Raw genomic sequence first — 27,872 nt, 5'->3', positions numbered from 1 at the left:
ATTGACAAGCACCACATAAAAAGAGGCATGGTGCATGCAAAGCCACAGAAGGCTGACACATAACGGAAGAATGAATGAGATCCCCTCAGCAGTCCTCCATTTTGTCATGTTATGGTATCAGCACTGCCATGAAGGAGCAGTAGTTTGAATTGTCAGTCTTGGTGGAGACTCACATTAACTAAATTCACAAGGTCTAACACTGTATTATATTAGAATGTGAAGTCATTAATTAACTAATAATGTGACTGGGCATATATGTCTTTGGGTCAGCATATCCTTTCTTTAAAGGCAAGTTAATTGGTAAAACAATTTATAACAAAAATTATTTTTAGTAAATGTGGAATCAAACAAGGATTTTAATAATATGATTTGACAATTTAACAATAACAGATCAAGAAAGGCTGATGCATTCAATCCATAATAATAGAATATTTCTGCCAAGTGAACTGATAATAAGTCACAGCATCATCTCTTTTGGACAGAACAGTGCTTGAACGCTCAATGTTTGTCAAGTTTCTTTTTGCATACTTTCACAGATAAAATTTTAATTGACTTTATTTGAATTAATTTGAAAGCTTAATTCAGTATTACTTGTAATTATCAGGAACTAAATAACAGGTTGTACTACTATAATAATAGCACATTCTACCTATATTTTAGTTTGAATGTATGCAGTTTCTTTTTTATTTCCTAAGACCATAAACTTCTTTAAGTCAAGGACAATGTGTTATTCATCATTCTATACTTACATGTATATAAGCGGAAATGCATAAAGACTTATGGGTTCCAAGCTCCAAACCTTACTCACTGAATGACATAAGGAATGTTATTCAAGCTTCCTACATTTATTCCTTCTCTATTCAATGGATATAGTAATGTCTGTCTCACTGGGCTATTTTGAGGCTTACTGCACAATAGCATACTTTAAATGTTTAAGCATTGTCTGGAATATGATAATTAAAATTTAGAGTAAACATCTTGCCTATTCCTCCATAGGTTTTCTATTAAATATATATATATGGCTGAGGAAAACCAGAAAAAAATGGCAGTAGTATTTCGGATTGTATTTCCCATGTATGTTTCTAAAAATTCAAAGGGCATAGTCCTTAAGACAATTAGTGTTTGATTTGACCCAAATTAAATAGCTAGGGAAGAAAGGAGAAATAGATTGGAAAAATGGTCACTTAAGCCCATGACATCATTATGAAATAGTGATGGGAAGCTTTAATGTTTTCTCTATTACAAGATGAATCATCTTGGCAAACTAGAGATAAGTAGCCTACTAAAGTCTTATTAGTGAGACAGAATCATCTAAGAAAAGAAGTCATGCTGTTGAACCTGATTCTGGGCTCCTAGTCAACGCATTTCTTACAAGGCAAAAGTTACACTCATAGTAAGACCACTGAGCAGACTGCTGAATACAAAAACATTTCTGGATAAAAAAAAATATTTGTAAGTTCAATGACATATGTTAACTCTAAAGTTATATCTTCTACTGCCTTTTATTTCCAGAGCTCACAACTTGCCACTTCCACTCCGTGTCAAACAGCATTTAAAAAATGGAAAATCTACAAAAAGTAGCATGAGAATCCCTTTTAGATCAAAAGTCTGAACCCCAATTTATTTAGAGTCAGACTTGGTTAATCAAAATTACTTTGTTCCTTCATCATTATTCAGATCAAAAACCTTTTAGATTTATAAGTCAATGGAAGATGCATTCAAAAAGACTGGCTTACTAATTAAATCCTGTAGAAATCTAAGTATGTGAATGAGCTAAGGATGGGCTGCTCGATTGTGATTAAATTTTCTACTTGGCTAAGTATTTATTTTCATAGTATAACCAGCACGCCAGGGACTAGAATGGAAAGATTTGAATGAATCAGGAGAATGTGATTATATGTGCTGACGAGAACTGGGGGGTTGGCAAGTAAGAAAAAGAGATTTTGCTATCAAACATTCTTAGCCATAATTGTAACTTTTGGTCTGTTATTTATGACTATTGCCTGCTGATCCTCATTTGGCTATTGTCAGAGAAGGACAGTTATCCTCTATGATTTTGAATAAGCAAATCTTTTCCTTAATACTCTGTAGTATTTGCCTGCATCCATCCTAGTTTTGGGGAAACCATTTTTTTTTTCTATTGAATTTGTGCCATTTTTCACCTTCAGGTATGGATCATTGATTTTTCATAATTAGTTTGTTCCTTGTCTTTCTTCCTAGTTCCCTCAACCTTACTATGAGAGTAGGCATGCTGCTCCTCCTCCTTCCTTACTGAGGAAGTCTGCCCAATGCCTTTCACGTGTTGCTGTCACTTTTATTCATTACCTCTCACTCACAGATCAAGCAGCAATGACCTGTTTGCTCTAACAAGTAAGCAGAAAGTGGAGCACCGGTCTAACTGGCCTTCTGACCACCCTTCCAGGAAGGATATTCATATCTCAGGCAAAGAGTCATTTAGGAGAAAAGACTACTCAAAAACCAAGACTCAAACAAATATCATTGCTCATGAGAGATGATACCATTCTCTTCTGCTAATTCTGAGAAACTTTGTTAGTCACCAGTATCACCTGGAATATTATTAATTATGAACAATCAATAGGCTTCATATAATCTTTTGAAAAATATGAGACTTTTCTCTTTGCTCATTTTCCACCCTGCCCCAACCACTGAACACATAACTTTTAATGTAATACTCCGGAATAGAAATACCTGTTATTGAAAAGGGACTTTGGAATAAAATAGATTTTTCATGACACTATTCTCTATTTCCATTTTTGGAGGAAGTTTATATTTGATATCATTATTATTTTTCCTGCTTATGTCATCCAAATTCTGATAAATTATGACTTTTCAGAAAAATGCTACTTTGCCATTAAGTACAACTATCAATGAACACTACAGATTCTTAGGTTTGATATCTTGAGCCTTACCTGAAAACTCAAGCTAGGGTATATTTCCTCTTGGGTTTTTTTTTTTTTTTTTTTTCCTGCCTGTAATGCTGTTAAGCTCTAAAAACCACTGTACACAAAAGGGAAACATGAAAAGCAAAAGAGCGTATGAAGCCACTCTTCCTTCTCACTTTCTTTATAGCATTCTTGGTACAATACAACTAAAATGCTTTGTAGAATCCCAGGTTAACTGTGTCAGAAAAGAGAGATGTCAATAGAAATTATTTCCATCACCAATGCCTTCTTCAGTATCATCTACTAAACGATAATAAGAGCATTGTGTAGAGCTGCTAAGATCTTAACTTTAGAACCCAAACCAGCAAAGCTGCCTTCCAGCAGATATGCTATTGTTCAAAACAAACAAACAAACTTTATCCATGCATAGATAGGTTTCTATTTATTTGGCACCTGGGCAGTCAATCTAGATTTCTAATTATGTTTGACTTTTATTCAACTAGTTGCACTTCATTAGATAACATACGTATTTAAATCTACTAGTGTCCTTATTGTAAATTTCCTCTTTCTTCCAAAAGTGATTTGAAATATAAAAATATAAAGAATAAGAATAATGTATGCTTTATGCAAAAGAATTAGAGGTTTGTTTCATCAATATATACTCTGAATTATTTATTGGGAGATAACATAACAGGAAATGCAAAATATGGACTCTGAATTCAGAATCCATACAGAAGGTTCCAAGGAGCATCAATCACATACATACCTGTGGCACATGACCCTTCTGACACCACAAGTATCTCACTCTGTTGTTTGCAGGCAGCCTGCCGCAGGTAACACTCATTCTGGTAGCTCTCGCCATTGGAGCCACACACAGGCACGTAGTCATTGTTGCACTGGGAAGCACACAGATGTATGCTTATGGTTAGTACTGGAGTCTGCATCCCTCTGACGTGCGAACAGAACACTTACAAAAGAAACCACTTGTCTGCATTTTCAGTCATCCTCATTATATCCCATAAGTGTTTGACTTTGTAAGGGCATCACTCAAAGATATACAAAGGCAATTTGAAGTCAGCCAACCAGTCATTTGATTTAGATAGGGGAAAAAAGAAACAGGTATCTAAATTGATCAGGCAATTCCAACAAAGCGAATAGACAGGTAGCACAAAAGAGACATTGCAACGAATGTATCAATACTATTTAATATTATTTTTCTGATATATGGCACATTTGACTTGATGGAAAAAAATCAAAACACATAATAATGTTCAAGCTATTCAAAAACAGGTAATGTCTAACTGTGTTTTGAGCATATATAGTCTATAGCTGAAATACCAAAGCATTCAGTTACTCCTTGGTTGCCTTTTCTCTATTGAATTTTAATCATTACAAATTTCTAAATATTCAGATAAGATATTGTTTACTAATTATTATGTATCTTTAGATTATTAGATATTGATATAGATACAGTTTAGAGAGAAACAAGAGTATGGGACACGGGGAAAAAATTCAACAACTACTGAAATATATGTAAACTTTACTGAGTATTCCAAAATATGACTATTAATAGATATTTCATAAAGAGAAAAGTTCATTCTTAAAACAACCTCATTACAAAAAGACTACACATTTCACAATGGAAATTAGGCAACCTATGAGGTATAGTCATCATAATATAATCACACTCTAAGGCATTAGAAATACATGGCTTTGTCTTATACCTGCTAATTACACCAGGGATGTGATTATCCCATGATTACTACTACTGATGCACTTTATTGTTTAATTATAATGAATATAATGATCAAGATGATTATTTATAAATGCTCACCTATGCCAGAAGTAAAATCATATGTATAGACACATGTGAAAATACCTTTCTGTGTTCTATTGTTAATTAAAATATTTGGAATTTTTTTATGTGATGTAAATTCATAACACATACAAAATAAACCAGGGATCTAGTGAGATGACTGGGAAAGTTTAAATATATATGATAAACCTAAACTATCATAAGTAAACTTCAACTCAAGGATTTATACAAAAGAAAAAAGGTAAGCTCTCAATATGTCAAAAAACCTGAGGGGTTTTTTTATGCTATTTCTTTACAATATTTGTACTTCCTTATTCCTAATCAGCTATTTAACTCTTGTTCTGTGCCTTTATAAAATAATAGCTTAATCATCCTAACAAATTAATAAATTGTATAAATCAGTGTTCTCTGATATGAGTCTTATTTTATGTCTTATTTATAAAAATAAGTTATTGAAAAACTTAATATAATATCTTGCTAATTGTTATACACTGTTCTCCAACCAGTAACTCCAAATTGTATGACTTGCATATTATGATGACCATAATTGCTAACAGGATGATTTAGTACATATTTTAGAAATTTTCTTTATCTTAATTTCTATAATTTATAACCTAGGCGTTCTATAAGCCCTCTATGTAAGAATTCCTTTCCACAGTTACACTATTGGCTTCCAGACTCAGTCTTCTTGTGTGATTATATTTTAAAAACTGATTTGATTAGAACTTTTCACTCACTAATTTTTAATTCAATAGGCAACTCACTTCTGATCAGGTGATAACTGTGGAAGGGCTATCTTCATGAACTTTCCAAATATTGTTTTTAGCTTGCATCTGAAAATTGGCCTACAATAGGACTGAGCATAGCTGCTACTACTCAAGAAAGAAGGCAATAGCAAAACACCAGTAAAGAGCTGAATTTTCCAGTGAGCAGTACTGAAGAGACATGTCAGAACCATGACCAGGAAGGCAAGTGAACGTAGGGCTTGATAAAGCTACTGTGTTCAGGACCTGGGACAGGAGAATGTAGGTAGGATATACGGGGACCCAATAACATTACACTGGTATCTAAGCACATGGAAGAAAGACCAGAAAGAAGGAAACAGCAGGTAACATTATAGTCAGTAGATTTTCTGACCCTTTCAGTAGACAGAAGAGAGTCATAATTAGTGTCTACAGTTGGACCAGTTAACATCTTATGCTTCAGTCCTAGCATTCTTACCTCTGGTTCCCTTTTAATCTCTATCTCCAACTCTGGTTACAATATTTTATGTGTAGATTATTTGGGTCCACATTTTCTTCTGTCCAACCCTTACAATTTATGTCTGTTTATCATCTACATCTGCAGATTACTCAAATGTAGATCAGCGGACTGGGAGTGGGGAGTAGGAAGTATTTATTATCTCTGTCAAGTGCTAGTACACAATGCTGATATGCATCTTAAAATATCGAATAAACTGATAAAGTGCTCATATGCTGCTTCTGAGGGACACAGTAAGCCAAATGCGAACAGTGCTAAAAACAGAGCTGCCAGGTTCCATGCACAAGCCAAAAGGGAGATTTCTACAGAGCTGAAAGAGCTTAACTGTAGATTATCAGCATGATGTTTTTGGCCCCTAGTACCAAGACTTGCTCTCATTAATATGAATAACACAAGGAGGAAGCATGCTCTAAATCATTAGAGCTCATGTGTGGGAGAATAGTCCTAAATTCTCCTATTTCTCTCACTGCCTTGGGATAGGAACTTGTGTGTATTACTCAACAATTAAATATTTAATATGTTTATAGCTTAGTTTCCCTATTTGAAATGGTTACCTGGGACATTTGGAAAATTAGAAGTCATGTTTTTAAAACATGAAATACTTTGGAATACTCACTTATAAAAAGAAATGTAAATTATTTGCCTTTTATGACATATTTTCACTAGCAGAGTCATCATCTAGCATCAGCATCAAAACATGGCATCTCTAGAATTAGAAACCAAAGGAAAACAGGATAACCCTTAGCATAAAAATAGGCTAACTACTGCAATAACACATGCCAAATTATTGGGAATAGTTTTTATTGGTAATCTTGATACTGCCCAGTGACTTGCTAAAGTCCACATAGTTGACTGCCAAGATTAAAAACAAGACTCAAGTCCAGAAGGTTAGGTCCATAAATGTTTGTGTTGTACAAACTTTCTCTCAGGGGAAAAAGTGATTCTGTTTTTCCTAAGATGTTTTAAAAATCTTAAGTTTATTTTCCAAATATGTGTTTTGCAATAAATGATTTTGTTCCAAAGTTTCCACATTGCTTAAGAAATTAGCTACATGCCATGCTAATGAATTCAATAACTTGACACGCTATATGGAATTCATTTTTGCAAGAAATGAATAACAATTATGTGAGAAGTCTTTCATGTGATTTATTGCTTGTTGGGTTAATAAAGATTTTTTAGCTGAGATTTCAGCATCTAGAAGCTATGTAGGATTTATATTTTATATATTGTCGGCACCTTCCACAGAGTCTGGCATGTAGAAGGTGCTCAACAGATGTTAAGTCAATTCTGTTATATTCCCAGTTGTCAAGACTTAGGAAGAATGGCTTGGGATATAGTATTTCTCTTCCAAAAAAGAAAAAGATAAAAAAACCTGCATATGTTCCAATCCTTTGACCATTCCATAAGTAATTTTTACTTCTCTGTGACTACATTTTCTTAAATGTAAAAAATTTATTTTAAGAGTGGACAGGCCTGTGACTATGGCAGAAGTTACTCCGTGTGACTTCTCAGACTAGGTTATTGAAGGATATAGCTTCTACCTGGCTCTTTCTCTCTCTCTGGATGCTTGCCCTTGAAACTCAGCCATTGTGCTATGAGGAAGCCCAGACTAGCCTATACAAAGAGATCAATATGGAGAAGAATCAAGGTCACCAGCTGACAGCCAGACATATGAGTGAGCTCTGAGATGAGCATAGCACCAAATCTTTGAGTTCCCTCACCCATTTCAGCTAATGCCAAAGAGAGAAGAGATGAGCTCTTTCTGTAAAGCCCTGCCCAAATGGCAGATTCATCAACAAAATAAATGTTCATTGTCTTAAACAATTAATTTCTGGGCAGTTTGTTATACAGTCCTAGTAACTGGAACATTTGCAGAGCTTAAGCATTGCTTATTAAATGAAAATATTTAATATTTAACTTAGATAATACCTGAAAAACATAAGGATTCATGATATTTTTAAATTATAAAGAGATAATTGATCATTGTATGACCAGTGCTATCTATGAATAACCACATGTGTGTCTCTCTCCCTCTCCCTCCTCTCGCTCCCTCCCTCCTTTCTTCTTCCTTTTATCCACCCGTTTATTCATCTACTGCTTTTCAATTTTCATTCTCATAATTGATTTAACAGATTAGCCAGCCTATCATTTGGTATACAGATAGGAAGGTAAGATACATGAGATTGTATACCATTTCTGGAACTCATATCATCACCTAAGAATTAGTTATATTGATTTTTATATTAAGAGTTGTATACAATAAATTAGTACTTTTGTGGTTGTTACTGATATTTTCATTTGTATGTATGTCTTGCAAAGAAATTTTATTTGAAGTCAAATTATCTAAGTTCTTACTCTAGCATCATTAAATGGTAAGTTACTTGTATGTATGGGCCTTAATTTCTTCATCTTTAAAAGGAGGAGAAAATAATTATCTTATTGATTTGTGAGAAATAAATATGTTTGAAAAGTAGAAATCAGTTTATTTAAAATTGTCTAAGAGAAGTGAAGACTAATATATGTTTACTTTAGAGACCCCATAATAATCCAAGTTGGAAAATGTTATATCTATACATATATATGCTCCTTTTTCTTGTGAAATTTATCTCTCAGGCAGAAAGACTATAGTTTGTATCCTATTTTGAATGAGAGAATTCATACTTGTATCTGAAAATGCAGGAGAAGCAGAAATTTAGAATAGTAAATCGGAAAATATATTTTCAGGATTTCTCCTTTTTTATCTGATACTGGGGCCAAAAGAAAGAAAAAAGATACCAAAAACTCAAAATCATCTGAAAATATTGTAAAAAGAATCAAGATACTCTTACCCTAAAATACCCTATTTATGATTCTTCATACAACTTGTGCATTTTCTTTGATCTTCAACTTAATTCAGTCACTTTATATTCTTGGTATGTGCAAAGTCTACATTTTCCACTAGGGAGATGTTTGTTTTCTTTCACCAGATTGACAACTATTGCAAAGCACAAACTAATAGCAGTAGTAATCCAGTAGTAAATTTTAAATGCTAGAAGCATTAGGAAAAGCACATTTACATGTTAGTTTCTTATTCAAACTTGCATTCTTTGCCCCCTCCATTTATTTTAGTTAACAAATATTGAAATTAATGATAAATGTAATTGGCTGACCAATGTATAAAAACACAAACATTTTTGTTGACAAAAGTTTTACCAAAATCTTCTGTGAAACTGAACACATACTAAACATTCCATAACGTATCCAGTATACAATATCACAACACAATTCCCTTAATAAGAAAATTGTACATTTTCCTTTAGTAGCATTCATCCATTTACAGTTATATCTACTTTTTTCTCTTGGTGAAATCTTAGAATCTTGGCTTTCCATTTGAGAAACATTCTTCTTGGTTCATTTTATATTGTTTATAAGTTCATTTCTTATGTCTACCCACTGTTATGAAAATAAGACAAATTTATGGAAATCGCAAACTGAAAGGGAAAAAAACCCACAAATTCCTGTGGGCCTTTAATGATTTATCCAACTGTTTATTCTCTTTAGCTAACATTTGGGGAAAGTATGAATTGGGGAGTTCTCATGCTCTATCTCTTGCACGTAGTTCATTGAACTACATGTTCATAATAACTTTGTTCAGCATGGCTGGAGATTTTAGGAGTTGGTGTCACATGCATACTAAATATGCATGAAGATGTTCTAACACTATAGTATGATCTAAAAGACTATAGTGTAGTCACAGCAATACTTACCCACCAGGAGGTGGTGCACTTTACAAATATCAGTTGTTTTATTGTGTTTCTTAGAAAGGAGAAAATAATGTCTATGAAGCTTTTAGCTTATCTATAAGCCACTGAAACTATATTTAAATGTGAACTATTTCTCTCTCTCTTATATTGTTGAATTCAATATAAAATATTTAAATTTCATCAACAATTCTAAATATTACATATTAAACTAGATATTTAGGTCTGAATTTGAGTTTAATGTTTTCATTGGTTTTATATCTTTATTTTGATAATTCTTACAGTCTTGGGGAAGTTTTCCTAATATCACATATATAGTTTTGTTTATATGTATATTTCCTATTTGAATCTTGTGTCAGATTTCAAGAATATTTTAAAAAGTAATTCAAAAACACTCAAGGGTGAATATAGGCTATTAGTAGAACATCTATGCTATCTGAAGGTATACATGTATATATAAATATTTTGAAAGAAAAAGAAGGTTTATAATTAAATGGTGGAAAGCATTTGTTACATAAAGACTGTAACAATGACATTAAGACTTCTATCTTAAATACATACTAATAACCTAGTATTGATGATACCAGTGGTGCAATCTTTTTCTCTTTTTTTTTAATTTTAAAAAGTTTTTAACACAAGACAAAGTGCATTGTTCTCATGTTTATGAAATGACTTGTGCTCTATGTTCTCTTTTGGATTCCTGAGAGATTCATTTCTAATTGAAAGTGGTATTCATGAAAAAGCTGGCATATATTAAAAAGTTCCTTAATTTCCAAACCAACACAGTAGTTTTGAAGTAACATTAATAAGGAGTTAATTTTAAAAATTAACCAGATTGCCAGGATAATGAAAGCCAAGACCATGAAAACACAGGACAGTAAGATCAGAAGATGATAGCCTGGATCAAAATGAACAAAAGTACAAATCCGCACTTCTTACCCACTAACTATTTTGACCATTATCCCCAGTCAGTTGACTTTTAAACCATATGTTAGAAGGGTCAAACAAATATAATTTTCCTTTGACGTTCCCAAGCACAATTTGAAGCCTTCTACCTCCAGAGTCATTTATAACTATGGCATATACATTTCTCCATAAAGCGTATGTCTTCTTGACATCTGTTAGCTCTCTTGCCAGTACTTTTGCTTGGTGCCAGTTTCCTCTTAGCTTGCAAAGCTATAAATCGCCAATTGATCGGTTGTAAAGGGAGACCCCTGCTTTGTAGTCTCATTGATGAATTAGCAGATGCAAATATAAGACTTCTTACCTTGAACTGACAGACGCAAGTCACAGTGTCTCCAATTCTTAAACATTCCCCATCAAATTTACAGGTGTTGGTATCACAGAGGAAGAGATCATTTTCTCTGTCATCATAACCTCAAATTTAAAGAGAACACTCCAGTCATTAAAAAATGTTATAAATTTTAACAAAAAAAGCGCTATCTTCATGCTTTAAAAGAATAGCCTTAAATTTTAATTCCAACAACCACAGTAGTACTGCAAGGTCACTTTTTACTGATAACCTCAAAATCTAGCTAAGTGATCAATATCCATTTTTTACAATTCTTTCCTAGTCAATTCTCTTTTAATATCCTTTTTTGATAGTGCTATTTTATTTTTAGCTTGGGTTAATGCTAACAGTGGTGAATGAAGGCTTAGCACTTGCTTCCTAGCTTCCTTATTTTTTGGTCATTAAGTGGACTATGTTTATGACCCCAAACTCCACATATTTGAAAAGAGCTAGTGATGGTCTCTGAATGCCATTTCACCATTTCTCCATCTTTAATTGTTCTTTTGCTTCAAGGTCTGAAACAACCCCTTATTTGTAATTTATCCAGACAAAGAGGAAACAAAGCCCCAATAATAAAGATAAACAGGCACAGTGTTTTCCGTGATGGTCTGTCTGGCTCAAATGAAGATTGATCACCTCTAAGTTAACAGGGTACCAAGTTCTTGACAATCTGCCTGCAAAACCAGCTCATTCTTTTTAGTGTCTGCAGATCCCTTTAAGATATCTGGCTAATAATGAATTTCTGATTGCCAATCCCAATTTCACATTAAGTTAGTTATTTGTGAAAACAATCCTATAGTTAGGGATGAAGCAAACCAGTCATGTTGGAGTATAAAGACATCAACATTTCAAACAATTTCAAAAATCAATTCTGCAGGCTGTTTTATCTTCCTATAATAAAGCACCTAAAAGTGATTAGGCAAAGTGAACTTATTCTTTCAAAAATAACAGACATGCACGGATGAACCAGGAATAAGTTAATGAAATATGTTGAGTTTTATAAAAATGCCGAATTTAGATACTACCCCAAACAGAACAATCTATTGACCCCAATCTAATAGGGCTGCAAATCTCAACTTGTGTTTAAAAAATGATAAACTGAAAAGATGCATAATACTTTTTCTTTTGAAATTTGCATTACTAATAACTAAGAACTATATATTCTTTCACTGTGTAAGTTACAGTTGGTCATTTCCTTCTCTTAAAAGTTACATACACTTCGGCTCACATACATTCTGGAAAGCCGCTTTATTCAGAGCCACATTTAACTGCAGCAGAATTATATTTACAGAAGATAAAAAAATTACATACACAGTTGCTAAAAGTAGAACAGATCAGACCGAGGGGACAATACCCAAGCATGTTAATGGAGTTTAAAATGCCAATGAAATCGCACCACAATTCCTCCTGGTATACTACAGGCTGTCATACTGAAATGCGAAGCCAGCTAGGAGGAGTGCAGCAACTCCCATCCTCCGGCCCTATTTAATTAGGAGGCTTCAGCAGAGCGAAACCTGCCAAGCTCTCGCGTTCAGAATCTGAAGAGACTCCAGCAAGGAAGAAGCGCGCCTGACCCACACTCCACAGAAGACTGTCCAGAAAAGGGGAAGTCAGCACCCACTAAGGTCGGTTCCGCCCTGGGCTAGCCTACACCAGAGCCTGCCAGCCTTGGTTATGCCCACTCTGACCTGGGAGACCTGTAAATGTTCTTTTTCTCAACTTCCCTCTACTACCTAGGAGCTTGAGGAAGCAAGAGAGGGGCATATCTGGACTGCAAAAATCATCTCTTTTGCAGCCTAGGAAAGCCGGGGGGGGGGGAGAGTGAGCGGAGGGGGGGTGAACGGGGAGGGGCGAGAGAGAGAGAGAGAGAGAGAGAGAGATTCTCTTGAAACCTAGCTCCTTTAGAATCTGTGTGACCTGGTCTTGAATGGAGACCAGTGCTCAGTGCGCCCTCATGGCACCTTTGCCAGGAATCAGCGATTCGCCTGCAGTCACCATTTGATTTATTGCTTTCTCGTTCGTTTTTTCTAATAAAGTTATTTCTTCCTCATCCTAGCCAGACTTTTTTCTTTAATGATGAAAAAGATTCTGTTTAGTGTTTCTCCCAGGATTGGTGTGCTCTTTTCAGTGAATCCAGAAAACCATTCCGTTTAACATTTCTCAAAATACTCGCAGCTCCAATTTAAGTGCAAGCATGCAAAGATTTCTACACCTGCACTTTCTGCCCATCCCAGAACCACCCTCCCCCCCACCCCCAAAGCTGGAACAGTTTCTCGTTTTTCTGGATGGAGGTGGATGGTCTCAGGGGTTTGGGACGGTGGCGCTAGGGGATGGGGGGACGCGCTAGGGCAGGCTTGTTGGCGCTCGATACGCGTGTTCGTCTGTGGGGTTAAAGGGTTGGGAACGGGGGTTCTGGACTTACCAGAGCAGTTCCAGCCGGTAGGCGTTTGGCAGTCACTTAAGGAGGTAGGGAAAGCAGCGAGCTTCACCGGACGGGCTACGATGAGTAGCATCACCGGCAGCAGCAGCAGCCAGCAAAACCCCTCGCAAAGTGTCCAGCTGCTGCACTGCCGCGGGGACTCCCACAGCACCATGACTAGTTCGCGCAACTCTGCAGCAGCAAACGGCTTCCGAAGAACACAGGATCGCGGGGGCCGGGCAGCGGGCTACTGAGCATCCCGCGGACCGCGGCAGCAGAGGCGGCGGCGACGGCAGTGGCACCGGGCTGGGAAGCAGCAGCCAAACCCGCGCATGATCTCGAGAGTTTCAGCAACATCCAGTGACCCGGCTCAGCCCCGGGAGCGAGAGGGTCGTCCGCTGAGAAGCTGCGCCGGAGACGCGGGAAGCTGCTGCCATAAGGAGGGGGCTCTGGGAAGCCGGAGAACTGGAGGAGACGGCAGTCCACGGGGCAGAAGAGAGGAGCCCAGGGAGGCAGGGAGGAGGGAGAGTCAAGGCGCTCCGCAGCCCAGCAGCCGCCTCTCGCGCTCTGCCGCCCGCATCCCTCTGGCGTTTGGGAAGCAGCAGGTCCTTAGCCCGCCCGGGGTCACGTGGGAAGAGGCAGTCGGGCCCTGATTGGTGGAGCGGGATGCAGGTCCCGGGAGGGAGGGGTCGGCGAGGAGGTGCAAGGAGGAGGCGGCCGCGGATGCCACAGATGGGCTAGCTCGCCAGGCGCTGGCCCGAATGGGGCTAGGCGGCGTGGCTCGAGTGAGAAGCTCGGGCTTCAGGGTGGGCTCCCCTCGCACTCTCATATGCCACTGCCTCGCTCTCCGCTCCAGGACGCCCCCTACCGAGCGCGAGGTCCAGACTCGCGCCCCTCTTCTTTGCGTGACCCCAGGCTGCGAGCGCCCGTGGCAGCTGGGTGGCGTCTCTCCGAGCTGGAGATCGTGGGGGCGGAGGTGTCGGAGGAGCGGCGGCAGCAGGGGAGAGAAGGGAAAGCCGGCGGGGAGGAGAGGGCGTCCTGCTGGCGCCCAGCGCTCAGGCGTCCGAGAGCGCGCCGCTTGGGCTGTAAGGGGATACAGGATGGGAATGTCGCTGCGGAGACGCCGGGGCCGTTTCTCTAGGGAGGAGCAGGGAGAAGGAGAGGATGAGAGGGGATGGTGTGAGCGTATCTCTGGCCGGCCTGGAAGCAGCAGCATTTCCCACAGGAGGCTGCAACCCGAGGCTGCTTGCCGCGCCGGCTCAGCCAGCCTCGCAGGCTCTCTCCTCTCCTTCTCTCCTTCTCCTCCCTCCCCGGCCTGCCCCCTGCAGCTCCGACCCAGCCCGAGCGGCCGAAGGTTTGAATCCCCCACCCCGTCCCACGCTCATCTCCAGCCTGGAGCCTAATCGTGTGGCCGCCTGAGAGGTGCGGTCCAATGTGTTTGGAAGGTCAGATTCGGTCGGGACGAGTGGTCTGAGAGAAGGGGACGGCTCCTCTGCATAAGCAGTGGGTGGGTTGCCGGGAGCAGCCACCGGGAAGCGGCGTCCGCTAGAGCTGGCTCAGTTTGACTGGTGGCGGGGTAGTGGCCCCGGGCGCTTTACGCGGGTCTCTGCCTGACTGCCAGTGACCTGGGCGAGGCGAGAAGGTCTAACTCGGCGGGAGTCACCGGCTGCGCGTCTCTCTCTTTTGCTCCAGCAGGCACAGGGCGAACCGCGAAGCGGGACCCGCCTTCCGCCTGCTGCATTTTTCACGCAGTTAGACACACTCTTTAGCCTAATGGCATTTTGGTCGCTAGCAATGGGACCTACAGCTTTCCGGGACAAGGATGGAGAGGAGCATCTTTCTCCCGTGACCCGGGTCACTATTACAGTTAGAGTGTTTTGAACGCTCTACAAGGAAGACTTTTCTTTTTTGCGTGTGCAATTGTTTAATGATTCAGGATTTTTTTTTTTCCTCTCTCTCTCTGCTCTCCTCCCTCTAGTCCTCTCTCTTTCCTCCTGATCCTTCTCTCTGCTTTCCTCCCGCATCTCTTTCTAGGGCCCTCAGATCCTCCTTTTTTCTCTTTTTTAAAATTTTCTGTTTCCTCCTCTCCTTCCGCGTTCCCTGAATTTTGAAGAGCATTGTTTGATAGTATCTATCAGACAATTAGCGTGCATTCCCATCACTTAAAGGAGGCACCAATATACTTTGAAAACGGGGACTATCTATCCTCTGCAGACACCACCAGAAAAACAAATTGTGCCCTGGCAATCCTTTTAAGTGCTTTAACCTGCAACCTCCTCCCACTTCCTTGCTTTATAACTTCTCCTTTGAGAGATGTGATCGTGCAGCACCTCCATGCCTCAAAGAAATCTCTCTCTCTCTTTTTTCCTGTGTGAAACCCATCCCTTTATCTTACATCTCCGCCTCCGTCCGAGACTAGAGACTATTCCCCCCTCCTCGCCCACCTCCAAAGATTTCTGTGTCTCTCGCTCCTGGCAATTAAGCAGCAGATCCCAGCATTCTAGTCGGTGGCATCTCGCTCCTCACCGACGAAGACTCCATTAAAACAGATCAATTTGACCAGACTGTTAGAGGCATCAGAAATCGTCTTCTAGACAGAGCAGCTAAATTCTTTAAGGAAACGGAATGCCTATTAGATAGAGCTGCCAACCAATATTGCAAAAACAAGGAATTAGAGATGTCTTTCGCTACAGCCTTTCTGCAGAGACGGCAACATAAATACAAGCTTAATGTAGATCAAGATTTAACAACTCCACAGAACACAGTGAGAACATGTCATTTTCCATAGCAAGGCTGGTGTGGTAACTAATCAGGCTTATGAAAACAAGTCATGCTTAAAACTAAAGACAAAGTCCTTAAAAGTGTTTATGCAGTAATTATGATAATGAAACAGGACCTGCTACGATTCAGGGCTTGACTATGTAAGTAGAATTTTACAGACCCTCTTAGCAGAGGAAAATTGTTATTGAATTCTCAGCTAAGTAAATTTTTGGCATACTTTCTAATAATATGTACTCTTCCTAAAACATTTTGCCCAAAGTAACTTAAAACTCCAAAGGAGTTAATTACTGGTTCTGACTGGTTAAAAAATGCAGTTGCTTCCACAGAGGTTTTTTAAAATTATTAAACAGCTTGAAGCAAAGCCTTTCCAATGGTAATGCTGTGATTTTGTTCCACTTACTATGTACTTAGTGTTATAGTGCCACCAAGAAACAAATTCTGAAACTGGCAAGCACCACCAAGTGGCAGAAGAACATCATTCACTGAACAGAGCATTGCATTATTGAATATGTAAATAAAAATATATACATTATTTAGACTCATCATGAGGTACCAAGGAAGTAGACAGGCATTACATTTTATTTCAATGAAGATTGGATTAGTGATTGGATTAGAGCTTCAACTTTTCCTTAACAGGTTCAAATCACTTTACTTATTAGAATTAAATTTAAAACCAGGTCTATGAATTGTACTTTGCATTGTGTATTACATGATTACTAGTAATATGATGGAGTCATATTATGCATTTGCAAAATTCTTGTTCTAAAATACTACACAATATTTGCTTTCAGTGTTTATGAGCTAGAACAGTTTATTTGTGGCACATACACTCTAGAATTGACGCAGAGGGGTAGAATATGATGTTGCCATATTTTTCAATAGAAATAGCACAGGGATATTTTTCCAGAAAACTTAATTTTTTTTTGCACATGGAAAGGACATTATGATGAAGTGTGAGATTACTCAGAGTTTAACTTGGTGGGGGGAGGGGGAAGTTATTCTAGAGCAAGTTATTCTATAATTTAAGATAAATAAATGAACCTGGGGAAATAAGTCACACCACCAGTCAGAGCTCTATCTCCTTCCTGATCTCATACTTCCTGATTTCTTCAATAAAGGTAAGATGTATAGTATGCGTCTTAGGTGTCACACATTGTGCCATGCAGGAAGGAACATATTATTTTTATTTAATCCCTACAACACCCCTATGAGCAAAGATATCATTATCTCATTTTGTAGAAAAAGAATATGGCTTTTAAAGTATCAAGTAACTTGCCCCACATAACAAATCTAGTCAGTGGCACAGCTGGGACACAGTAAAATTCTGTCTGACTTCAGAGCACAAGCCATAAGTCACCATTTTCTGCCACATTGCTGTCTGTTAGCTCTGAGAAGGGAAACTAACTGGGAACACATCAGTTCTGTCCATGAAGCCTCTTTGTCTGCCCTTTCTATGGAACATCAGTAAGACTCAAACTCATTAAATCTCAGTAATGAGCAATAAGATCAAGTAATTTCTGTACCTGGCTGATAGTATGAATTTCTTGAAAAGTTTTTTAAGAATAAACAAATTCCAAGTCCCCACTAGCAGGGATTCTGATTCAGAAAGTCTTGCCTTGGGCCCTGGGATCTATATTTTAATATTCATCCTTGTTTGAGAACTAAGGTACCACCTATATTTACACGACAAGTGGAAAGATATCTGGACTTTTGCTCAGTTTTCACAGAGCTTTTGGCAGAGAGGATTTTAAGACAGGATAAAAGCTTACACTCAGTGTACAGATGAACTGTTGTATACATCTATCTTTCTGTTCCTATACACATATTCAACAAATATGTATCTAAGTTCTAATATGACTTAGTAACTTTGTGACTGTAGACAGTTTCTTCATTTATAAAATATAGGTAATATTATAATAACACCTCCCTTCTAGGGTTGTTCTGAAGTTTTAGAGAGAAAAAAATGTATGATTTAATGGTAATGGCTTTGTGGGGAACCCCTAAATAAATGAATGAATGGATGAATGAATAAATGAATACATAAATGTATGTGTAGCTATATTTATGTACATAATTAAAAGTAATTAAGGGTGTACAAATTAAAATTATGTGTCTGATATTGAAGTACTTAATAAGCTGATTTGTCATTTAAACTGAGAGTAATTAAATTTGCTATTTTTCCAATCTATTTTGTAATTAGTAATATATAAATAAGTTGTGATATAAAGAAATAATTTTTATAATATAAAAGTTTCCCTATGTTTGTTGATCCCTGTGTCGTTAATTACTTTTGATAGTTTATGTTTAGGTTTGTAATTTCAGTGCTGAAGCAATACTTTATCTCCTCTTAGGCAGTGGGCTTCAGTCATGACTTCACATCATAATCACCTGAGGAATTAAAAAATAGTGATGCAAAGTTTCCATCCCAAGACTTGTAATCTCTGGGAGTGACACAGAGGTATTGGTAAATATTTTAAAAGTTTTCCTAGAGATTGTAACACATAGTCTTTGTTGAAAGTCATTGTCCTGGGGAAAGTGAATGAGTGGCTGTTTCCTCATTATATCCAAGTTTCAGAAGGTAAGAGAATTATCTTTTTTTAATTAAAACTTTCAAGTACATATTTCACAAAAGGTGCTTTCCGAATATTAAGATATCTAACCAACTCAGTATGAACCCGTTAATGTTTTTCAGTAGTTTGCACAATAGTTCAGAAAAAAATTATTGTTGGAAGAAAGCTAGATTCAAAAAGCAGTAATCACCTCAATACAATTTGGTGTTTATTTATAAATTCAAGTAGTTTTCAATTACTATTAGTTTAATCATACCCTTTTCTTAGTGCTCAGTCTAAGACTTTTTTCCAAATACATTATGAAACTTAATTTTTGGAGTCAGAAACAGGAGCTAGAATCAGTCTGGGAAGAAACTACTTGCATGCCTTTCTTTGGCTACTTATAGCTATTGGGCTAAATTAGAAATGGACTATTCGCTGGCTTTGTGAAAAGAATTAGTAAAGGTAGTTCCTTCCAATTTGTGTTATTAGCACCATCCAGTCTTTTATATTCTGAGCATTTTACTCATTGATTTCTTACAATAAGCCTCGATCATTTCTCCTTCTATTATCTGTGACACTGATAGAAGTTACATGTCAGTGGCAGGACAGATCCCCTGAGCACTAATAATCTCCACCACTTTGCTGATGTTTCTTCTACCCACGTGTTTCTTCTCAAAACATGAAAGAAAGAAAACATGGAGGGGAAGAACTTTTGTTATAAAATAAATTTAAGAAAGCTTCATATAAACTCTGCTCACTTGTAGCTTCACAATGTGCATTTACATATTAAAGGCCCTGAGGAGCCCTGCAGTGAAATCAAACCAAAACTCATCAAGTTAAAACTAAAAACCTGTTTAACTTTATTGAATTCAGATTTTCCAATATTATTTGATCATGGAATCCCTTTTAGCAAGAAAACGTTACATTAAACTATGTCAATGGATTGCTACATATTACTCCATTAGTAATAATAGTTTGAAGGCATGAGTCTTTCAAAAAATTGTGTCAGCATTTTAGGTGAGAGGGTTGGTCCTTCCCTTTGACTTCTCTTTGGGAAACAGCAGTGAAACCAGCTCACAATCAGGGGTTAGTTTTCTGTATTAGTAGTGAATGTGGTCCAAGACTCTATCTTCTGATGGAATGTACCCTGCCATCATAAACATTTTGGTAAAATGATTAAAATGTTAGCCTTACCTGTATCCCAACACCTTATGATCTTTAAAATTTTCCCTCTATTTTTTAAAATGTAAACTCTAGATTAGATACTGTATTTTCCTTAGCAGTGATTATAACACAGAATCAGATACAGATTGTGCCCGATAGCACTGCTTTCTGAAAAGCTGTATCTTATATTGTTGAACATGTTAAAGACGTTTAAATAGAAAATTTCACAAGATTTTAAAAAGAATTTAATTGACTTCTTTACATCTCTATACTTATCTCTTTACAGCATAAATCTGGACACTTAGCCACTCGCTGACTATTATTAGAGTTTCTGATATAATGACAAGGCGAGGCCATATGACAGGGGCCAGGCAGCTGTGAATATCTGAGTTGGAAACTTTGCCCTGACACTTACCAGCTGGGTGCCCATGGGCACATTACTTAGTTTCTCTGACCCTCAGTTCTCTTTCTTGGCTAAAGTTCTTTTTATTACATGGGTAACAAAAAACATGCTGGTGTAAGAAAAGGGAGAATGTGCTGTGGAACTCTAGGGGAGAAAGGACACAGGTTAGAAGGATGAGAATCTATGGATAGAAAGTCATCAGGAGTTAAGGCAGCCTCTCATTTCATCTTTCTAGGGCAGCATCGTCTTTTTTTTTAATATATGATTTGAGAAGGTGATGGTTAGAGCACATTAGGGAGCACGTAAGCAAGGGACAGAGGCGTTTTAACTCTTTATGTCTCTGCCTAACGGGTGGTCATTGGTCTCATTATCTCATATAGGGAGTAAGTTATGCATCTTCTCAGGCTGTAATTGTGCCTTTATTCTTTGCCATCTTTGTGTTCCTATCACTTCACGTCAGGAGATCAACCACCGAATTCATCAGATCATAAAACAAATAAACAAAAATTGTCTTGATGCAAAATTTGAGGTTTTCAAGTGACATGAACTAAGAGAAAGAGAAAAGAGGGCAGGCAGCAGGTGGTATTGGGGGCCTGACATACATAGACACACACACAGACTCTCGCTACACACACACACACACACACACACGCGCACACACACACACCCCTGGATGAAAGCACATCTGTATCTTTTGACTGTGCTGCCACTAGTCTTTTGAGAACCCTTCCATATTTGTTCAGGACTATCAGCATGGCTTACTGAATATTTCAAGACCACTATCAAGACCTATTGTTCAGAAAAATGAAAGATTTATTTCAAAATATTACTGTCCATTGACAATGCACTTGATCATGTAGGAGCGCTGATGGAGATGTACAAGGAGATTGATGTATTGATGTCTGCTAACACTACATCCATTCTGGCACCTATGAGTCAAAGAGTTATATTGACTTTCAATCTCATTATTTGAAAAATACATTTTTTAAGGCTATAGCTACTATAGATGGTGATTATGCTGATGGAACTGGCTGGGGCAAGTAAATTGAAAACCTTCTGGAAAGTAGACACCATTCTAGATGCCATTAAGAACATTTGTGATTCATGGGAAGAGTTAAAAACATAAATGTTAACTAGAGTTTGGAAAAACTTGCTTTCAACCCTTATGGATGAGTTTGAGAGATTTAAGACTTCAGGAAAGGAAATACCTACAGATGTGGTGAAAATAGCAAGAGAACTAGAATTAAAAGTGGAACCTGAAGATGTTATGAATTGCTTCAATCTCATGATAAAACCTTAACAGGTGAGGAGTTGTTTCTTATGGATGAGCAAAGAAAGTGGTTTCTTGAGATGGAATGTGCTTCTGATGAAGATGTTGTGAGCATTGTTGAAATCACAACACAGTATTTAGAATATTTTGTAAATTTAGTTGTTCAAGCAGGGCCGAAATTTGATGGGATTGACTCCAATTTTGAAAGAAGTTCTTTTGTTGGTAAAATGCTATCAAACAGCATTACAGGCTACAGATAAATCTTTTCATGAAAAAGACTCAATTGATGCACAAAACTTCACAAACTTCATCATTGTCTTATTTTAAGAAATTGCCACCAGTACCCCGCCTGCAGCAACCACCACCCTGACTAGTGAGCAGCCATCAATCTTGAGGCAAGATTCTCTCCCAGAAAAGGATTATGACTCGCTCAAAGTTCAGATGATTGTTAGCATTTAAAGTATTTTTAAATTATGGTATATACACTGTTTGTTCAAATATAATGCTATTGTATACTTCATAGATTACATATAATATAAACATAACTTCCATATGAACTGGGAAACAAAAAAATTTGTGTAACTAGCTTTATTGTGGTGGTCTGGAACCTAACCCACGGTATCTCTGAGGTAGCCTGTATGTACACACACAGAGGCATATACATACATGTATATAATATATACATAATATATATACATGTGTACAAGTATACATCTAGCCATGATAAGCAAATTCAAGCCACAAAGAGATTATATAAACTAATCCCACCTTTCTAGCCTCCAGGTCTCACTCCACAGATGTAATTGCTGCCACTAGTCTTTTGAGAACCCTTCCATTTTTGTTCAGGCCTATCATCCTATCATATTCTCTCCCCTCTCTATGTATATACATACACATAAATGTTATAGATTATAAATAATATATCACATATAGTGTGTATCCCTTTCATTTACAAACTAAATTTACCATATACACTGTTCTGTTCTTGCTTTATTCACTGAATAAATAAGGACATCTACTTCATTTGACGTGGTAGAATGTCATGTTAGGTATCTCATAATTCATTGAGTCCTCTATTTAGGGACACTTGTTTTAAAATTAAAATTAATTCAGCCATGATATATGATATACTCTTTTTGCAATGAAGGTGTCTACCTCATCTCCCCCCAAAAATACTAAAAACCACAATGAGAGAATAATTCTGCGTTTACGGGGCAGTGCTGAAATAGCCATAAAGCCTTACATTTTGGTTCTTAACTACTCCCAGTGAGAAACGTATTTAACCTGAGTACCTTACTGGAAATATTAGAAATATCTTTCAAATTTAATTCAGATATACTTGCACACAAATGTTGCAGTTAGAATATAATTTCTTGCAACTGCTGACTTTTTGTCCATTTGCTGCCATAATACATAATGATAACTCTAAAATGTAATGTAATATTAGTTTCCATATTATATATTTCACTGTACTGTGGGTTGGTCTTGCACTCTTTCCAAAGGAGTTTAATTATATCATACCATGATAGTTGCATCTATTAGGCATATAAAGAACAGTGTTTAACATGACATACCAGTGTAGACCAAGCAAATTAGCTCTTTTCTTCTACAAAGCTAAATCTTTCTCCTTCAGTTACAGAAACTTTAAAATGTATTTTTGAAAATGCCCATTTTTTTCCTATGTAACAATTGACTGTGGATTAACAATTATACTCAAAGAAGCTTTGGGATAATGGCCAGGACACTGAACTTGAATTTAAAAATCTGGTTCCATGTTCTGGCTCTCTGACCCTGGAATTTGTATAAGCCTCATCTTCCTGATACCCAGTTTCATTATATATTCAACTTGACAGTTACAATATTAGAATTAAATGAGATTTATATTATGTAAAGCCTTCTGCAAGAAGACAGGTATTACTGGCCAGAAAACTAGGAAACTTTAGAGACTAGAACCTATAGATTTTAAACAAAACTAAGATACTTTGTCTAAAGTAGAAAATAGTGGTTTTCTTCATAATCCTTCATTTCATGGAAATTTTGAACTGTGATTTCCCATTATGCAAATGAAATTTAATGATTTAGAGTTTTTAAACATTTTTGTTAGAGTTTTGTAATTCACTGATGTATCTGTAAGTTATTTTTAATGTATGATTTAGTAAATAGGTGAGGAGAAAAATACATTGGTGGAAGTGGAAAAAGCCAATGTTAACTTTATGACCATATATGCTTTTAATAGGTCAACTGTTTCTGTGTTAGTAATGTTAATAATATTTACACAGCACTTGTTTCTTACAAAGCTGTTTACATATTTCTTATCATCTTTATGAGACAGATATTTCTATTTCCATTTTAGAGATGTGGGAATTAATGTAAAAAGATTTACCTAATGTTTTCTAACTGAAGATTCAATGTTGTCTAGTAATAAATTTACCTTTTGAGTTGTCAAGATGACTACAAAGAGCTGGGAAAAAGCTTCTTTACCTAGACTATATATATTATAAATGTCAGTTTCTTAAACTGCTATTATATTATAAAGTAAGCAATCGCTTCCTAGTTGCGTATATTCTCTCACTTGCAAAATTGTACTGGAAATGGATGCTAATAACTTGCATTTGGCTTGTGCTTTAATGCAGAATAGCACATTTCTTAATTGTGTATCATTTAGAGCGCAGTCTACCATTTAGATGAAAGAGCTCTGTTCGTGCACACAATTGGGAGGATATTGTGGTGAAAAGATATCAACATTAGCTCCATTAATGTTTAGCTTATACTTGCATCTAATGGGTGATAATGCATCTTGCATGACATATGTGAAGATAAATTTACAGCATTAATAGGCTCACATTCCATAACAATAAGCTATTTCTCAAACAAGTTCTACTTCTCTAATAAAATATTGCCTTTCCTGTGTCATCTGATTGAAAGGTAAGGGTTAGATGACGAATGTGGCTTTTATTGACATAGTAACAAAATGCCCTCATCTTGGTGCATAATATGTGAATATTTGCATCTTATGTGAACATATAGAGAACACTGCCACTTTGCAGAAAGTTGCATTTCATGAACAGTGCAATTAAGAAGCATTAAGTTATCTATATGGAGATGTAGGTTGTCACCATATAACACTTAAAATTGCAATTTAATTTTTAAATGTTATTTATTTTTATTCCATCTTCTTTCAGAGAAGATTTAAGACAAATCTAAGCCAGTTGATTAGTCATTTTTATATCTCCGGGATTGCTACATGTGAAGTAGCAATCAATCTGTTCACACATATTAAAATCTGATTTCTACAGACACACCCATTAAAAAGTTTTATTTAAGTCATAGATTCCTCATCTTTAAATCACTTTTCATGGGTTTTTGAGCACACAGAAATCTAAATAATGTTAATTAAAACATAAAATAAATCAATTTATTTTTTTCCCCCATTTAAGCATTATGATGACAGCCCTGAGTAAAAAGTTGATTTTGACATCTGTGTAATTTCAATACCTATTTCACTGTGGACTTGTAGGCACTTTTATATATTTTGTTGGTACATGTATTTTAGGACATCTCATTGTTGAGAAGTAGATAAAGCTATGTTTCTTCATCTCAGAAAAAATGGTCCTAAGTTTATACCACAATATGTTTGCATGTAGTTTCAAGAAGGTTCAGACTTCTCCAAAACCCACTCATAAACTTTAGGATAAACATCATATTTTATGAGTCATTTTTATTATTAATAGGAAAAATAACATCACCACATTACGTAAGCCATTTTTATTAAAAAAGGAAGACATGGCATAGAAGCATGATAGTTTATTTCCAAATGACTTGGTTTACTTTATATTTCTACAATATAGATTGACTCTGATTAAAAAAAAGCTATGTTATTAAATTTCATAAGACTTCAAATTGGGAAATGTATGAAGAAGTATGAAACTATGTTGAATGCATATCTTATTACAAAATAACATTTATATATTATGTCTCTGATAACTTCAATATTTGTATAAATCCAATCTAAAATTAGATAAGAGAAAAATATATTTCAAATATATATACATCCATATAGCTTGCAGAGCATGTATATTCATGCCCATGCTCCACTTCTTTCATTATTCAATACTGTCTTTAGAAGTAAAATTTTGAATTAAAAACAGAAACAATAAACAATGTCACCAAAAAATTTTATAAATCATTTTTAAACTATGGTAACTTTGAAAGTATTTTTTGTGAATATCTTTGAATAAAATATATCTCAGAGTCTAGAATTAGATGGTTATTGCTAGCAAGAATGCAAGCAGTGCAAAAGTCTACTCCAGTTGTTGCTTAGTGTATCTCTCTGCATGGTTTTTTCCTGATTCACATTACTTGTTTCAGGAATGACCAGTGAATTTATGATGGGGTAAAACAAGTAAAGAAACCTGGCTTATGACAAGAGGAAGGTGAGAATACAATTTTGATCTTTATATCAGAGTCTTGTATTTAATTTTCTCAACTTTCAGCCTCACTTTTTTCCTACATGTAGGGATCGTCCCTGAGCAAGAATCGGCTTGAGCTCAGAGTCAGAAAAGCTGGACGTGCTTCTTGGGTCCAAAGGTCAATAGGTCCAGAACGCTCCTTGAGGCCTTGAGGCCAGAAGTCGGGGGTCCGGACACTGCCCATTGACTGCTGAAATGCTTCTTGGAGCTAAAGGTCAATGGCCTATTGAAATAGACAAACTGTTTCCTATGGCAAATAGCCAAGGTGTGTCTCATTGTCCTGCACATGGGTAATGAGGTCCAAAGGTTAAGATGCAAACGTTTGCCTTCCCTTGAGCAATTTCCATAAGAAATGGAACATGTTGCCTCAGGACCCTAAAGATAGTCACATACCAGGAAGTAGCTGCTGGACAATAGGAGTAAATAAAGTGACTGGAGTTTTCGATACTGCAGTCTTTACCGTCTATGTGTGTCCATGTGTTTTTTCCGTGTGTCTTTATGTATGTTTATGTGTTCATCCCCCGTTCTGTAATCGGGCCGCAACACTACATCTTTTTATGCTGCAATTTTTTCATCACTATCCGAGTGTTTTTATTTCCCAGTGTAAGTTAGGGTTTAATTAGGAAGCTGTCATTATTAGAACAATAAAATAGCAGAAATACTTAATCGTCAAATAAATGATCTTTGCTGTAATTATGAAAGACTATGTTGTGCAAGATTAACTATAATTTCTGAATAGTTTTTATTTTCAGTATATTAATTTATTTTTAGTAATTTAGGGCTACTTATCTTTTTCACCATCTCAATGTTAGACACATAGTCACGCAGCTACACAATGAAAGGTATGTAAGTGAGCATGCAAGCATGGTACGATTGTACATTCATTTATTCCATAGTATTGAATACGTACTATGAGTCAGACCCTAAGCTACCTCTGAAAATTCAGCAAGGAACGAGACTGACACAGTCTTGGTGGGTTTATTAGAGAAATGGATTTAGTGGTAAAAATAAACATTAAAGAAGTAATTACACAAATAAGTAACTGTAATTGTGAAAATTTTCATCAAAGAATAATGCAGGGTTCTCTTGTATTAAGTATGTAGAGTGTATAACACAGTCAGCTAACCTGATGTAGGGGTCAGCGACCTATTCATTCTTTTCTTCATTCACTCATTTAAATATTGGAGTTTCTCAGGGCTCTGTCTTTCCCCCATTCTGTTCTCACATCCTGCTTAGATGGAGTTGAGGGTGAACTGTTTTAGGGAATCAAGAAGGTGCTGCTATTTAGGAAGGGGAAAATCATGACATGAGAATGTTTATAGGAGGAGTGAGTGACCAACTTGTTATATGCTTTAGAGAGGCCAGATATGATGAAGGTTACAAATGTTCCACTAGAATTTACAATTTGATGCTCACTGGTGACTCATCAAGGATAGTATTAACAGGATAGGATTCAAAGGGAAGTTGGTGGGTTGGGAGGTAGTGTGAAGAGACATGGTTTAGCTTTATGTGACCATGAAAGCAAGCTTTAGGAGGGCAGGAATGTTGCATCTCCAGCAACTAAAACAATGTCCAGCACTTATTGCTCTCATAAATATTTGTTAGATAAATTAATGTTATGAGTTCTGCAGGGCATGCAGCTGTCAAATTTTATAGATCATACAGGGTCTTGTAAATCATGGTAAGGCTTTTGGCTTCCTGCTTTCTAAGTACAGTGTAATGGAAAACCACTCAAGAATTTACTCAGAGCCTAGACAGATTGGATTTATGTTTTCAAATGATCATTGATACCTCTGATGTTTAC

General features: G+C 36.8%; 1 protein-coding gene across 2 annotated transcripts in view; it reads right to left on the bottom strand.

Annotated features, from left to right (window-relative positions):
* TMEFF2 (transmembrane protein with EGF like and two follistatin like domains 2) overlaps positions 1–14,015 on the bottom strand; it is a 250,454-nt gene extending 236,439 nt beyond the window's left edge. For both annotated transcript variants that reach the window (XM_069469134.1, XM_069469126.1), the window contains exons 1-3: positions 13,433–14,015; positions 10,987–11,096; positions 3,670–3,799 (exon numbers count right to left, since the gene is read on the bottom strand). In XM_069469134.1, coding sequence (XP_069325235.1) covers positions 3,670–3,799; positions 10,987–11,096; positions 13,433–13,604 — 412 coding nt within the window. In that variant the 5' untranslated portion in view covers positions 13,605–14,015. The remainder of the gene's footprint in view (positions 1–3,669; positions 3,800–10,986; positions 11,097–13,432) is intronic.
* Positions 14,016–27,872: the final 13,857 nt, after the last annotated feature.

Source organism: Eulemur rufifrons, chromosome 1 (genome assembly GCF_041146395.1).
Source record: "Eulemur rufifrons isolate Redbay chromosome 1, OSU_ERuf_1, whole genome shotgun sequence".
In the NCBI taxonomy this organism is placed as follows: Eukaryota; Metazoa; Chordata; class Mammalia; order Primates; family Lemuridae; genus Eulemur; species Eulemur rufifrons.
Note: the sequence above shows the minus strand (reverse complement) of the source record. Positions and strands in the feature narration are given on the sequence as shown.